This window comes from Melozone crissalis, unplaced genomic scaffold, assembly GCF_028551555.1.
Source record: "Melozone crissalis strain CALT ecotype California unplaced genomic scaffold, PUWL_Pcris_2 ptg000023l_1, whole genome shotgun sequence".
Lineage (NCBI taxonomy): Eukaryota > Metazoa > Chordata > Aves > Passeriformes > Passerellidae > Melozone > Melozone crissalis.
The window spans coordinates 8,804,264-8,816,093 of record NW_026535801.1 but is presented as its reverse complement, the minus strand read 5'-3'; the positions used below and the strand labels follow the sequence as shown (position 1 = coordinate 8,816,093).

Below are 11,830 nucleotides of genomic sequence, written 5' to 3'. Positions count from 1 at the left end.
TGTGACTTGAATACTGACCCTTTTTAGAAAGAATAGAGACCACTTTAAAGAAACAAAAATCATAGATAGAACTCAGAGAAACCAACCCAAAATGTCTTGCTTGTGATGCTGGTGAAGGATGTTCTGTTCTGAACACAGAAATGTCGTTTTGAACTTTGCAGTGTTGAATTGGAAAAAAAAGAGAAGGATTTGGCAGCTGCACTTGAAGGCTTGCAGGCTGAGCAGCTGAAGGGCTCTGAGCTGCGAGCTTGGTTTGAGGAACAGCAGCGTCAGCAGAGGAAAGCAGAGGATGAAAAGACAAAGGCCATGGAGGTAACGCCCAGCTCCCCCGGGGCATGACGTTAACTAGGAGTTATTTGTGCAGTCTTCTTCACCTCCTCTGTTCTTTGTTTAGTAACTGTTAAAGCCCCCAAACCTTTTCTGAACGTGTCTTTTTTCACCCAGTTAAAGCTTTCAGTTGCTTTCAGTAATTGCACATGCAGAAATAAACCAAGGTTGAATGCCATGTTGATATTTTGTTTCCACATCTTAATGTTTTTTTCCCCTGTTGTGTACTGCCTCTTGCTGAGTAGGGACAGCCAGATCCTGCAGCTGTGTGACTGCACCCTTAATTCCAGAGCAGACTTAGCATGAGGGTGTGACATGTATGATGTCTGAGATGATAAAGAAAGCCACCCAATGATAAATAGGTTTGGCAGAGAGTAAGTGGAGCCTTTTCAATATACAATATATTTTTGGAGGTTGACCAAAGTTGTTCTGTTCCCTTCTAAATTGAACAGAAAACAAGTGAACAACTTTCTCTGCAAGACTATATTAGCAATGACTCAGTGCTTGTAAAAGGCCCACAGTAAATGGAAAAGGAGGAAGATTTAACATAAACCATTTCTTAAACCCTCAAACTAAACTCTCTCAAAGAACTCCAAACAATCCTTAAATTCCCTAAGTGAGGAAACACAATTCTGACTATTTCCATGTGGTCTGGCTTCTCTTGTCACCTTAAGTTGGTGAGTGATTTTTGTTGGGGTGTTTGTTACTGCTGCATGGTTAGGAGATGTTGCTACCATGTTCCTCCTTTTCAGAAACCTGCTCATGCAGGGAGGACAGAGTAGCCAAGGCCAGGAGAAAAGTGCTTTGCCCTGGGGATACCTGTTGGACAGATTAGTCTGGCATTCACAAATCTTTTTTGAAGCCCCATTATGGAAAGCTTCTGCCTTTTAGCATCTGACCCGGCTTTCTAGGAGATAACAAATGCAGCTGGCTATGTGCAGGGCAGGGTGGGCCTCCCTACTAGGACAGCAGTGCCAGCTCTGGCTGTCTGCAGTGTCCTACACTGCTCCTTCAGTGCCTGACATTGCTTCTGAAGAAAGACTGGCTCCCAGAATGGACCTAGGGATGGATTTTAAACAGAAAGAGAGTAGATTTAGACTAGATGTAAGGAAGATTCTTTCCTGTAAGAGTGGTGAGGCCCTGGCACCCAGATTACCCAGAGCAGCTGTGGCTGGCCCATCCCTGGAAGTTTTCCCAGGCCAGGGCTTGGAGCAACCTGAAATAGTGGAAGATGTCTCTGCCCATGGCAGGGGGTAGGAATGAGATGAACTTCAACATCCTTTTCAAACCAGACCATTCTGGTGATTTATTTTTTGCAGTCTCTACTCTGTGCTTTGAAGAGATGGGCTGCCAAGTCCTGAAGCTTTACATCTACTCTTACTGCTTAGATTTTTTTCTTTTTAAAACAACAGGGTTATTGCTGTTGCAGATGTTACTTATTAATGGGACTGAGTGATGGAAAAAGTAGTGATTTCCTAATGAGCGTCTTACTAACTGAAGAAGGAACAATGTACTGGCATGTGGTGGTGTTTGCAGGGGTCCCAGGATGAGGGAAGAGATGAGAATCTTGACTTCATGTTTCAGAAGGCTGATTTATTATTTTATTATATATATTATATTAAAAGACAATGATATATTAAAACTATACTAAAAAATAGAAGAAAGGATTTCATCATAAGGCTTGAATGGAATAGAAATGGAATGGTAATAAAATCTTGTGACTGACCAGAGAGTCTGAGACAGCTGGACTGTGATTGGCCATTAATTAAAAACACCCATATAAGACCAATCACAGATCCACCTGTTGCATTCCACAGCAGCAGATAATTATTGTTTACATTCCATTTGTGAGGCCTCTCAGCTTCTCAGGAGAAAAATCCTCTCAAAAGGATTTTTCATAAAATAGGTCCATGACACTGGCAGATACATTAACATGATAATTTTTGGTTTTGTTGCTTGGTGCCATATTGCTAAAGAGCATTTTTCTGTAAATTTAAATTAAGCTTTTTAATACCTGAACTACTCTAGTTAAGTCTTGAATATCTTTCTGGATAAAATAGGAGGTTGAAAAAGGCTAAATGCCAGCCAGTGCCACAGGTGAGTGTTTGTGCTGGAATCACTGTGCTTTCCCCTTGTGCCCAGGAGCTGCAGGCTGCCCTGGATGTGCAGTCAGTGCAGAAGTGCCAGCTGGCCGTGTCCTTGGAGCACGAGAGGACAGTGACAGACAACCTGCGCAAGGAGCTGCAGATCGAGCACTCCCGCTGCGAAGCCCTGCTGGCCCAGGAGCACAACAAGCTGAGGGAGCTGCAGAAAAGCCTGGAAGCTGAGAAAAAGCGATCCTTGGAGCTCCTGGATTCCCTGAACCACGAGCGTGTTGTGACAGAGCAGCTGAGCATGAGGGTGAAGGAAGGGGCTTCCTGCCAGCACAGGGAGTCCCTGCTGGAACAGGCCTTTGTCCGAGAGCTCCAAGCCCAGCTGGAAGAGGAGAGGAGCAGAACTATGGAGCTTGCTGCTGTTATTGAGAAAATGCACCAGAAGGCCGTCCTGTCCCAAAGGCAGCTGGAGGCTGAGGTGCAGATGTGCTGTGAGGAAACCCAGAAGGAGAGGGAGGTCAGTGACAAACTGAGAGCCACCCTGGAGTCTCTTCAGACACAAAAGCAAGAGGTGATCCGTTCCTTGGAGGCCCAGAAGGAGAGAGAGGTCAAGCTCCAAGTGGACCGGGAACAACTGCAGTCACTCTTCACACTGCTTAAAGAGCAAGATAAGAACAGGAAAGAGGAGAGAGAAAGAGAGCAGAAACAGCAGCAACAGACAGAGCTACAGAAACAGAAGGACTGGCAGAGAGATCAGGAGAGACTGGTGAGAATGCTCTGCCTCACACTGAAATAGCCACACACTGAAATATTACATCCCCACACACTGGGATTTAACCCTCTGGATGGTATTCTTTGATTGGAATGTTCCCTTCTGTTAAAGCATTCTGAAAAATACATTAAATGAGCTCTTGTCCTGCTTTTGTGAAATGTAGCTATTTTCAAGGGATTGTCTGGGTTTGTTGTTCATGGAAGTTGATCTTTAAATCTTTCAAGTTGATCTTTAAATTTTTGCCTGTGCTGGTTGTTCACAGGTGGGGATGAATATGGATTAAATGCAGGATGGAACCAAACTAACTTTCATGTCATTGCCCTTATTTTATGAGCTAGGATCCCAATCATGGTTTGACAAACTAGTGGTTTCACCCTGGGTTTCTCTTTGGATGGGGACAATGGCCACTCCAGTGTCATTATATGGCTTCCTGGTGGCCCTGGGAAGCAGTGCTCCAAGCCTTCCCCAAAAGTGGTCTGGCAGTTCAGGAACACCCAGAGGGATGTGCTGATTAGGTGGGTGACACTTACATAAGTGGGTATATATAACAAGCAATTAACTACTCCTTATTTTATTCAAACAGCAAAACTTGCAACAGCAACACCAAAGGGATGAACAAAGAATCAAAGAACTGCAGGAAATGCTGTCAGTTTTAAGAGAAAAAGAAAGAAATCCTCCAACTCCAAACTGTCAGGAGGAACTCTTGTGTACCTCAAGCAAAGATGGAAGTGCCACACAGCCTGTGACAAAACAAACTGAAAAACCCCACTTGGAACAGCAGCAACAACAGCTGGAGAAGATAAGGCAGCAGTTGCTCTTTGTGGTTATGCACCTGAATGAGTTCATACATAAAACTCTGGATAAGTGAGTTCATAAAACAGCACTTTGCTTTCCATCCTGCTTATTAACTTGTGTCTGTCATGGCTGAGAGCTTTTTTAATTCTTAAAAATTAACAGAATTTGCTAATTTCTCTGCGTATTTGTGGTAATTTGTGTGGTAAATATTGCATAAGTAAAGCCTGAGAACCTTAAAGGTCAAGTAGTGGGAAGAAGCAGTTAAATGTGTGTTAACATTCTTACAAATCAGCCTGATACTGAAGAGGTGTTTCTGCCTAACAGAACGGTTAATGACTGGTCTGCGTCAAATGATGAAGCTGTGGCCTCTTTACTGCAGACATTAAGGGAGCTAAAATCAGATTTGTCTTCTGCTACAACTCAGGTAAGGAAAATATTAACTTATTTTCATGTTCCACTCTGTTTTGTCATATTGCAGAGTCTGCTTCTGAGAACATTTTTTCCCTAGATATGTAATGTGTCCAAGGATCACCGGCTTTGGGATGTGTTGCTGTAGCTTCTTGATGCATCCGGAGACAGCTGTTTTTCACCAAAATGCCAAGTACTTTTTTTCAAAAAGAACCATAGTGGTTTGTCATCTCAGGAGGGCTGTTCTGACCCAAGTTTGCAGTATTGCAAGTGTTTTACACAAGCCCAGGGATTACCCAAGATCAAGCTCTATTGATACAAAATACATAAATGCATAACTTTTAGATTCCATCTGATTCCCCAAATAACTGCAGTTTTATGTTTTTCTTTTGAAATAGACAGAGATTTATGACTAAGTGAAAAGTTTTTTGTGTCTTCTGTTCACAAGTCTGATGTGTGACAAGCTGCCTTGGCATGTGGCAGCTCTCCCTATGTCTATCTGCTTACAAAATAGAGTTAATATTTTTCCTTGTCACCTGTTCAGCCACACAGGTGATTGCTAAGTAGATCATCTCCAGCCTTGAGGAGGAGGATGCAGCCTCTTCTCCAAGTTCATGGGGTTATTTTAGTTAAGCCTTCCTCTCACAAACCTTTAGAGCTGTCAGCTGTAGACAAAACCCTTGTTGGAGCAGAGTTCCCTCCTTCAGGGGTTGACCACACAAAAATCAAGGAACTCAAGTTTCCTGACCTTTTTCTTTGATAAAAAAAAGTGTTCAGTAGAGCACTTTAAAGTCACATGCCTTTCTAGAGATTAGGAGCAAAAACTCTACCTCAATAGCTTTTTTTTTTTCTGTGGGCACCAACAATCCATCCTCTCTGCCCTCTTTTCAGGCTTTGATTCTTTTTTTTTCCAGAATCACCTTTTCCTTCAGTCTCCTCTCTGAATTTCTCCTTCCTTTAGGTAGTGAACCACATGCTTAGGACACCAAAGGATTTTTCTGCTGTTTCCCCCTTGAGTTGCAATAAATTGGGGAATATTGGACAGGGAACCTGGCAAAATGTCAGCATGGAAAATCTGTGCCCAATGGAGCTGTCTGGTCAGTCAGCTGCCAAATGGTGCAGCAGAAGTCAAGGACATGGATGAGTCATGTAGACTCTTTCAGATACTACAGATTGTACTGAAATAAGTTGCAAGGAGAAAGTGGGGTCAGTTGTTTGTACTGTCTTCTGTAATGTATGGATTTTATTTCAAGGGGTAAAACATCAACTACCTTAAAAAAAAGTCTTCTATTTCTTTTGTTATCTACTGCATCATGCTCTGATGTAACTGATGACCAGTAAACTTGTAGTTGCTACAAAAAGAGGGCTACAAAGGCAGAACTTCCATGAAGAATTGGAGCTGGAGTCCTGAGTTTCGTTCCTTATCAGAAAACTCAGTTTCACAGAATCTCAGCATGGTTTGGGTTGAAAGGGACCTTAAAGCCCATCTTGTTCCACCCCCTGCCATAGGCTGGGAACCCTCCACTAGACCAGGTTGCTCCAAACCTTGTCCAACCTGACCTTGGACACTTCCAGGGATGGGCCAGCCACAGCTTCTCTGGGCAACAGACTCTCAGAATTGAATGTGGGATTTTTCAGGATTTTTCACAACTTGTTTTTGCATGTCCACAGACATCTTCACTATTTCTGTGCTGCCTGCGGATGCAGATGAAAGTCAGGTTTTTCATGCATTTCAGTTTCCCATTGTGCTGTTGAACACCTGAATACACACCATTGCTGGTTTTCAGGCTTATTATGTTTTAATTTGTCTTAAATTTGGGTTATTACTCAGTTTGAGGTGTTTGATTGTGAAAACAATGTGCAAAACCCATTGTGGCTCACTTCCTTTAGGTTTGTGTTTTAGGTGAGATCTACAGGTGATGCTGCCCCTGTTCAAGAGCTGGAAAGAGAGGCTTGGCAACGAGAGAGGAACATGCTGCAGAACATGCTGAAACAGGCAGAATCCCAGCTGGCTAAAGCCAATGCTGAAATTGAAAACAAACCAGTACCAGAAACTTCCAATCCTAAGGTAAAATCATGGGGATAGCCAGTAAAGGGGGTGTCTGGAGCTTGGAGAGCCAGGAGCTTACATTTGAAACTAATCTGCTGGGGAAAAAAGGGATCTGTCAGATTATGGCATTCATCTTTCACTTACTGCTGTCATCTTCAGTTGCTGTTTTAAAAGGTTGATTTTCTAGACAAACAGCTTGATATATTATTTGAAATTAGAAGCTGTCCCCATATGTACCTCATCAGAGAAGTTCCTCTGGAACTTTCTCAGTGTTAGGAACTTGCATCAAAAGTAATCTGCATCTTTGGAATTTCTTTCCACTCTTAAATGAGAGGGAGACTTGGATTTTTTGTCTGAGCATGAAAATAGAAAACAACATTATTTTTAATCCCTGCTGACTAAATAAATACTTTTTATTTTTCTGACACTTTGATTGTAATCAAATCTGATAGGCATCTCTCCCAGCATGTGTTCTGGCTTATATTTTTTTAAGCAGATGTTCTTTTTTATTAAAGAGTTAAACTGTTTTAGAGTTTTGAGTATGACAATTTTGCTTGAAAACATCCAGGAGATTTAAAGAGATTTGACACTCCAAATTTGGGTGGGTTTTAGCAGTGAACAGAATTGTTTTGGCTGCCCTTGTGTGCTCAGTCTGGCCATTTGACTTGAAGACACCTTGTCTGTGGCTGGCTTTTTGCAACAGCAACTAGGAAAAAAATGAACTTTTTAAATTATTTTTTTTCTTTCTGCAGTTGCAGAGATTATATCGAAAATACATTCGAGCAGAGAGCTTTAGAAAGGCTCTGGTTTATCAGAAGAAATACCTCTTGCTGCTGCTGGGTGGCTTTCAGGACTGTGAGCAGGCAACTCTGTCTCTCATTGCCCGCATGGGAATCTATCCTTCTGCAGACCTGCAGCTCTCTGCATCCCACTCCAGGCCCTTCACCAAGTTCAGGTGTGCAGCCAGAGCCATCATTGCCATCTCCAGGTAAAGCCAAAACACTCCCTTGTCTCTTATTGGTGATGTTTCCTTGGAAGCTTAAAAGAATTGATAGTTCCTGTGGTTTATCCTACATTAATATTAAGCAGAAGCAATCTCCAGGACTGGTTCAAGCATGACTTGTTAGCTGAGTTTGATCTGTACTAAAGATTTGTAAAAAATATCTTGAAAATGAAGGAGGGTTGATTTAGATGGGATATTGGGAAGAAATTTTTCCCTGTGAGGGTGCTGAGGCCCTGGCAGAGGTTGCCTAGAGAAGCTGTGGCTGCCCCTGGATCCCTGGGAGTGTTCAAAGCCAGGTTGGACAGGGCTTGGAGCAGCCTGGGATGGTGGAAAGTGTCCCAGCTCATGGCAGGAGGGTGGAACAAGGTGGGCTTCCTTAGGGTCCCTTCCAGCCCAAACCATTCCATAATTCTATGAAAAAGCTATTTGAGCAATACCCAGCTGCAATATATTTGAGAACCAGTGCACAGCATTACAAACTGGGGTCCTTTGGGGCTGACCCTTCTCTCCTTGGTCTCACTGGACAATCTGTCCTGTATCAGAATGAGATCTGTCAGGAATGATTCTCTGGAATCTAGTAGTGTGTGTTGCATTGGGTGTGATTTTATCATGCTGTGTCACTATCAAATGGGTTTTGCTAGCTGTACATGGGACAACATGCTGTCATTAAGCCCATTGAATGAAAAAAAAAAAAGCAGTTTTAAATGCAACAGGTGGTTATTTCTGAGCAATTTCATAGTTAAAATGATCACTAGCAAGTTTCCAGCAGGAGATGACACAGAGTCTTTGACATGAATACCATAATAACAGCAAAGGCTGCAGCACCTCCAGATTTTTACAGTAACCTCCAAACTGCTTCTGTCAGGTAGGAAGAGCTCTCTGGAGATCAGGAGCAGAGCCAAAACAAGCAAGTCTTTTCAGCAGTTCAAAGATTATTACAGGGTAAAATGGGATAAGCCAGCATTGCAAAAACTGAATTTGAAGAATTCTCCTGTCATTCCCACAACAATCATTGCTTATGTCACTTAATCAGCTCTCTACCAACAAATAATATTAAAAGTTAAAGTATTTCTGCTTATTTTTAATGCTTGTACAAATTGGTTTTCTTACCAAGGTTAAAGTTTTTGGTGAAGAAGTGGAACAAAGTTGGCAGGAAGAGCACACAGGGTGAAAGCATTTCTCACAGTATAGGAGGTAACACAGGTATGTGTTTGGATAAGTAGAGTTTTCTTTGTAATTTTCTTTGTAATTTCTCTTCAGTGATGTGTTCCATTTAAAAACAAAACCCACGTGGGAAAATCTGTTTATTTTGCCACTATCCATCTGTAGAGTAGATGGAAAGATGGTCTCATGCAGGTCAGTAAGGACTTGAGTAACTTGAGGCCAACTCGAGTGTTCCTTTGAGTTACTGATGAGTGCCTTTGTAAGAATTCCAACAAACACCTCAATGCAGCCCTCAGTATTGGTGAACTGTTGCCCTTGATGTAAAATTCCATTGTGCCTTTTGAATGCTAAACAAAATTCAGATTAAACAGTGTTTTTTTCATTACCTGGTACTATGTAATTTTCACTGTTTCTAAGTTGCTGGAAATACTTATTTTAAAAGACAACACCACCTTTGTACATAAACTCACTGTGGCATGAATCCTAAGAAACCTGAATCCTCAAATGCTAACTTTCTACTTCAGTACAAAATAGCATCACAATTCTGTTAATTACAGTTAAAACAAAAAACCCCACAAAAATAAAAAAGCAGTTAGCTGTAGAAAGTGTATTTGCCTGCACTTAAAACCAAACTTAAGCCTACTCTGCTGTCATTTTCATGGGTTTATTGGATGTGTTTATGACGGCCTGTTCTCCATGGTTCCTAGTGCATATTATTTAACTCTTCATATTCACCACAGTCTCTGGTGCTAGAACAGAAGTGCTGAAGGAGCAGCAGCCCCCAGCTGGCCCTGTGAGCTCTCCCCCTACGCAGGACAGGGACCCAGGGCTGTGCCACAGACCCAGCTGTGCTGCAAGGTTGACAGGCCTCTCCCCACGGTCCTCCCACCGCTCACACAACAGGTCAGTCTGCAGAGATGGGAGATGCCTCAGGTTATTGCAGGGGTTTTTAACTTGGAGTGGTTTGTCACAGCCAGGTGGTCTTCTGGTTTGCATGGAATTCAGCAAAATGTTTTGGGAGAGTTTGAGATCTGCAAGAACTTCCAAAAGACTTAATCCTAGCCCACCCTATTCCTCTGTCATGGGATGTGTCTGTTTGTGACAGCTCTGCTAAGAAAAGTCACCTGTATGATATGGAACAGGATATTGATAACAGCAGCCCTGACTAGTGCTGAGTGTAACTGGATTAGTGGTGGCTCAGGCCTGATGTAGATCCAGGCTAGGCTAAATGATGCCTCTTGCTGCTCTTGTTTCCAGGAACAATTATTTAAATGGAAAGGGTGGTGATGGTTCTAGTTTTCTGGTTTTCTTTGCCCAGAATTCCTGACTGTATGAATGTAACTTCTGGATATATTTGAGAGCATAGCATGAGCAGGAGAAAATAATTCGTTTTCTTTCTAAGGTTGCACCAGTCCCCAAGTTCAGCTGCAGACAAGTCCCTTGTGCCACCTCAGGATCCTGAACAGTCACTCACAGAGTACATCCATCGCTTGGAGATGATTCAGCAAAGGCTGCGAGGGCTGCAGCCAGGTAAGAACCACCTGCTCACCCCTCCCAGCTCCTGCAAGGCTGGGCTGCTTTTCACAAGGCTCTTTCTACACATTGCCAATAAAGAGCATCATTTCAAGGAATAATTATCATTATTAGGGGGGAACCAAGTCATTCTCAAAAAGGAAACCTTTCCAAGTCGTATCTTAAACTCCTCCAAGTGTGGCATTTCTCTAAGTGCATAGTAAAAGAGATAAGATGGAATAACTTCGTGTGATTTCTGCCCCCTCCTCCCATTTCCAAATCTAAGCAAGCAAGTATTGCAATTTAAATGAAGCTGTGTGTGGAGTTAATTTGCTTTAAAGTCAAACATAGCCGTTGTAATAGCTGAGCAGGGCTTTCTCTGCAGCACAAACTGTAATGCTTCCCTTAATTATCACTTCCTTATGTTCATAACAGATTTTAAAAAAAGATTTGGAGGCTGGTAAATACAGCCATCTCATTCTGAGACTTATCAAACAGCACACAAAGGACTGTAGTGGTACTTAGCTTTGCTATTTAAACAGTTCCACCTAATTTCTGGACCAGATTTACTTCGTTTAATTAGTCTAATTACTTCCTCTTGTTACATGTTGGTTATAGCACAGAAACACCTTATCCTCAGGAGGAACTTGCAACCTGTCATCACATCATCCTGAAATCCTGAAGAGTTTGGGAGCTTTGACATTGTTCTCAGCAGGACTTTACCTAGAAACTTTATTACTCTGACTTTGTGGGTTTGTTTGTTTTGGGTTTTTTTTCCCAAATACTGCAGCTGCATGGCTGGTCAGATAGATAAACAGATTTTAGACTTGAAAGCTGTCAGCCTTTATGGAGGTAATACATTTTGCTTCATTCCAAGTGTGGAAAAAGTACTGCACAGCTGGGATACCATAGACACTTCTGTGAAAAGTGTATATGATTTGTCATCTCCATATTACCAGGATGATAATGTCCAGAATTACAGAATGATGCTGCAATCTTCAGAACAGTGCTGTCAGCCGAGTGATTTCCCAGCTCCCAATGAACTAAAGAATCACCACAGGAGTGGCAGAATGGAGCTGTCACTGGGGTAAAGCAGGCCTGTGATGGAGCACTGCTCCCAGGGTATGAAGGTTTGCTTTGGCAGATGTTTAGGCTTTCAAATCCTGTTTGGGATTGCTCCTAGGTGGCTCGTGAAAATTGCTTTCAGTGTAGCTCATGTGAAGTGCTTAGAGGAAATAACATGCTGCTAATTGTACACTGTTGCTTCATAACACAAGCAGTTTTCTCATATTGATCTGTTTTCTTTTTTAATTTAGGACAAGTGCTAGGTTCACCTCATCAGAGAAACCTAAGAAAGTGATGGGAACACCTAGAAAATCTGTCCTGCAAGTTCCTGCTTCCTCTGAGTTGGTCCTCACTCAACAGATGCACTTGCAATCTGCCATGCAACTGAATAAAGGGCAGTGCTTTTAAAGCAGATTTTTATATGACTCTTTTTATTATATTTTAGTACTTTAAGAGGGACTTACTTTTCACTAAGAACAATGTTTTACATTCTCATGTGAAATTAAGTCAACAGCTGAAGTGTGGTTGCATTGCTGTATTGTAAGCTGCAAAAAGTCTCTGTGGTGTTTATTTTTCTATAGTGTATAGGTGGATTCCTTGTAAAAAAAGTTATTAAAATGGCATTTTATTAGTGAATTTTA

At 42.1% G+C, this 11,830-nt stretch overlaps 1 protein-coding gene across 10 annotated transcripts in view; it reads left to right on the top strand.

The window, feature by feature from the left end:
• Positions 1-11,830, top strand: part of PCNT (pericentrin) — a 70,270-nt gene extending 58,440 nt beyond the window's left edge. For all 10 annotated transcript variants that reach the window (XM_054277638.1, XM_054277634.1, XM_054277636.1 and 7 more), the window contains 10 exons: positions 162-312; positions 2,470-3,186; positions 3,776-4,056; positions 4,312-4,411; positions 6,299-6,463; positions 7,198-7,433; positions 8,563-8,651; positions 9,353-9,515; positions 10,015-10,142; positions 11,441-11,830. In XM_054277638.1, coding sequence (XP_054133613.1) covers positions 162-312; positions 2,470-3,186; positions 3,776-4,056; positions 4,312-4,411; positions 6,299-6,463; positions 7,198-7,433; positions 8,563-8,651; positions 9,353-9,515; positions 10,015-10,142; positions 11,441-11,484 — 2,074 coding nt within the window. In that variant the 3' untranslated portion in view covers positions 11,485-11,830. The remainder of the gene's footprint in view (positions 1-161; positions 313-2,469; positions 3,187-3,775; positions 4,057-4,311; positions 4,412-6,298; positions 6,464-7,197; positions 7,434-8,562; positions 8,652-9,352; positions 9,516-10,014; positions 10,143-11,440) is intronic.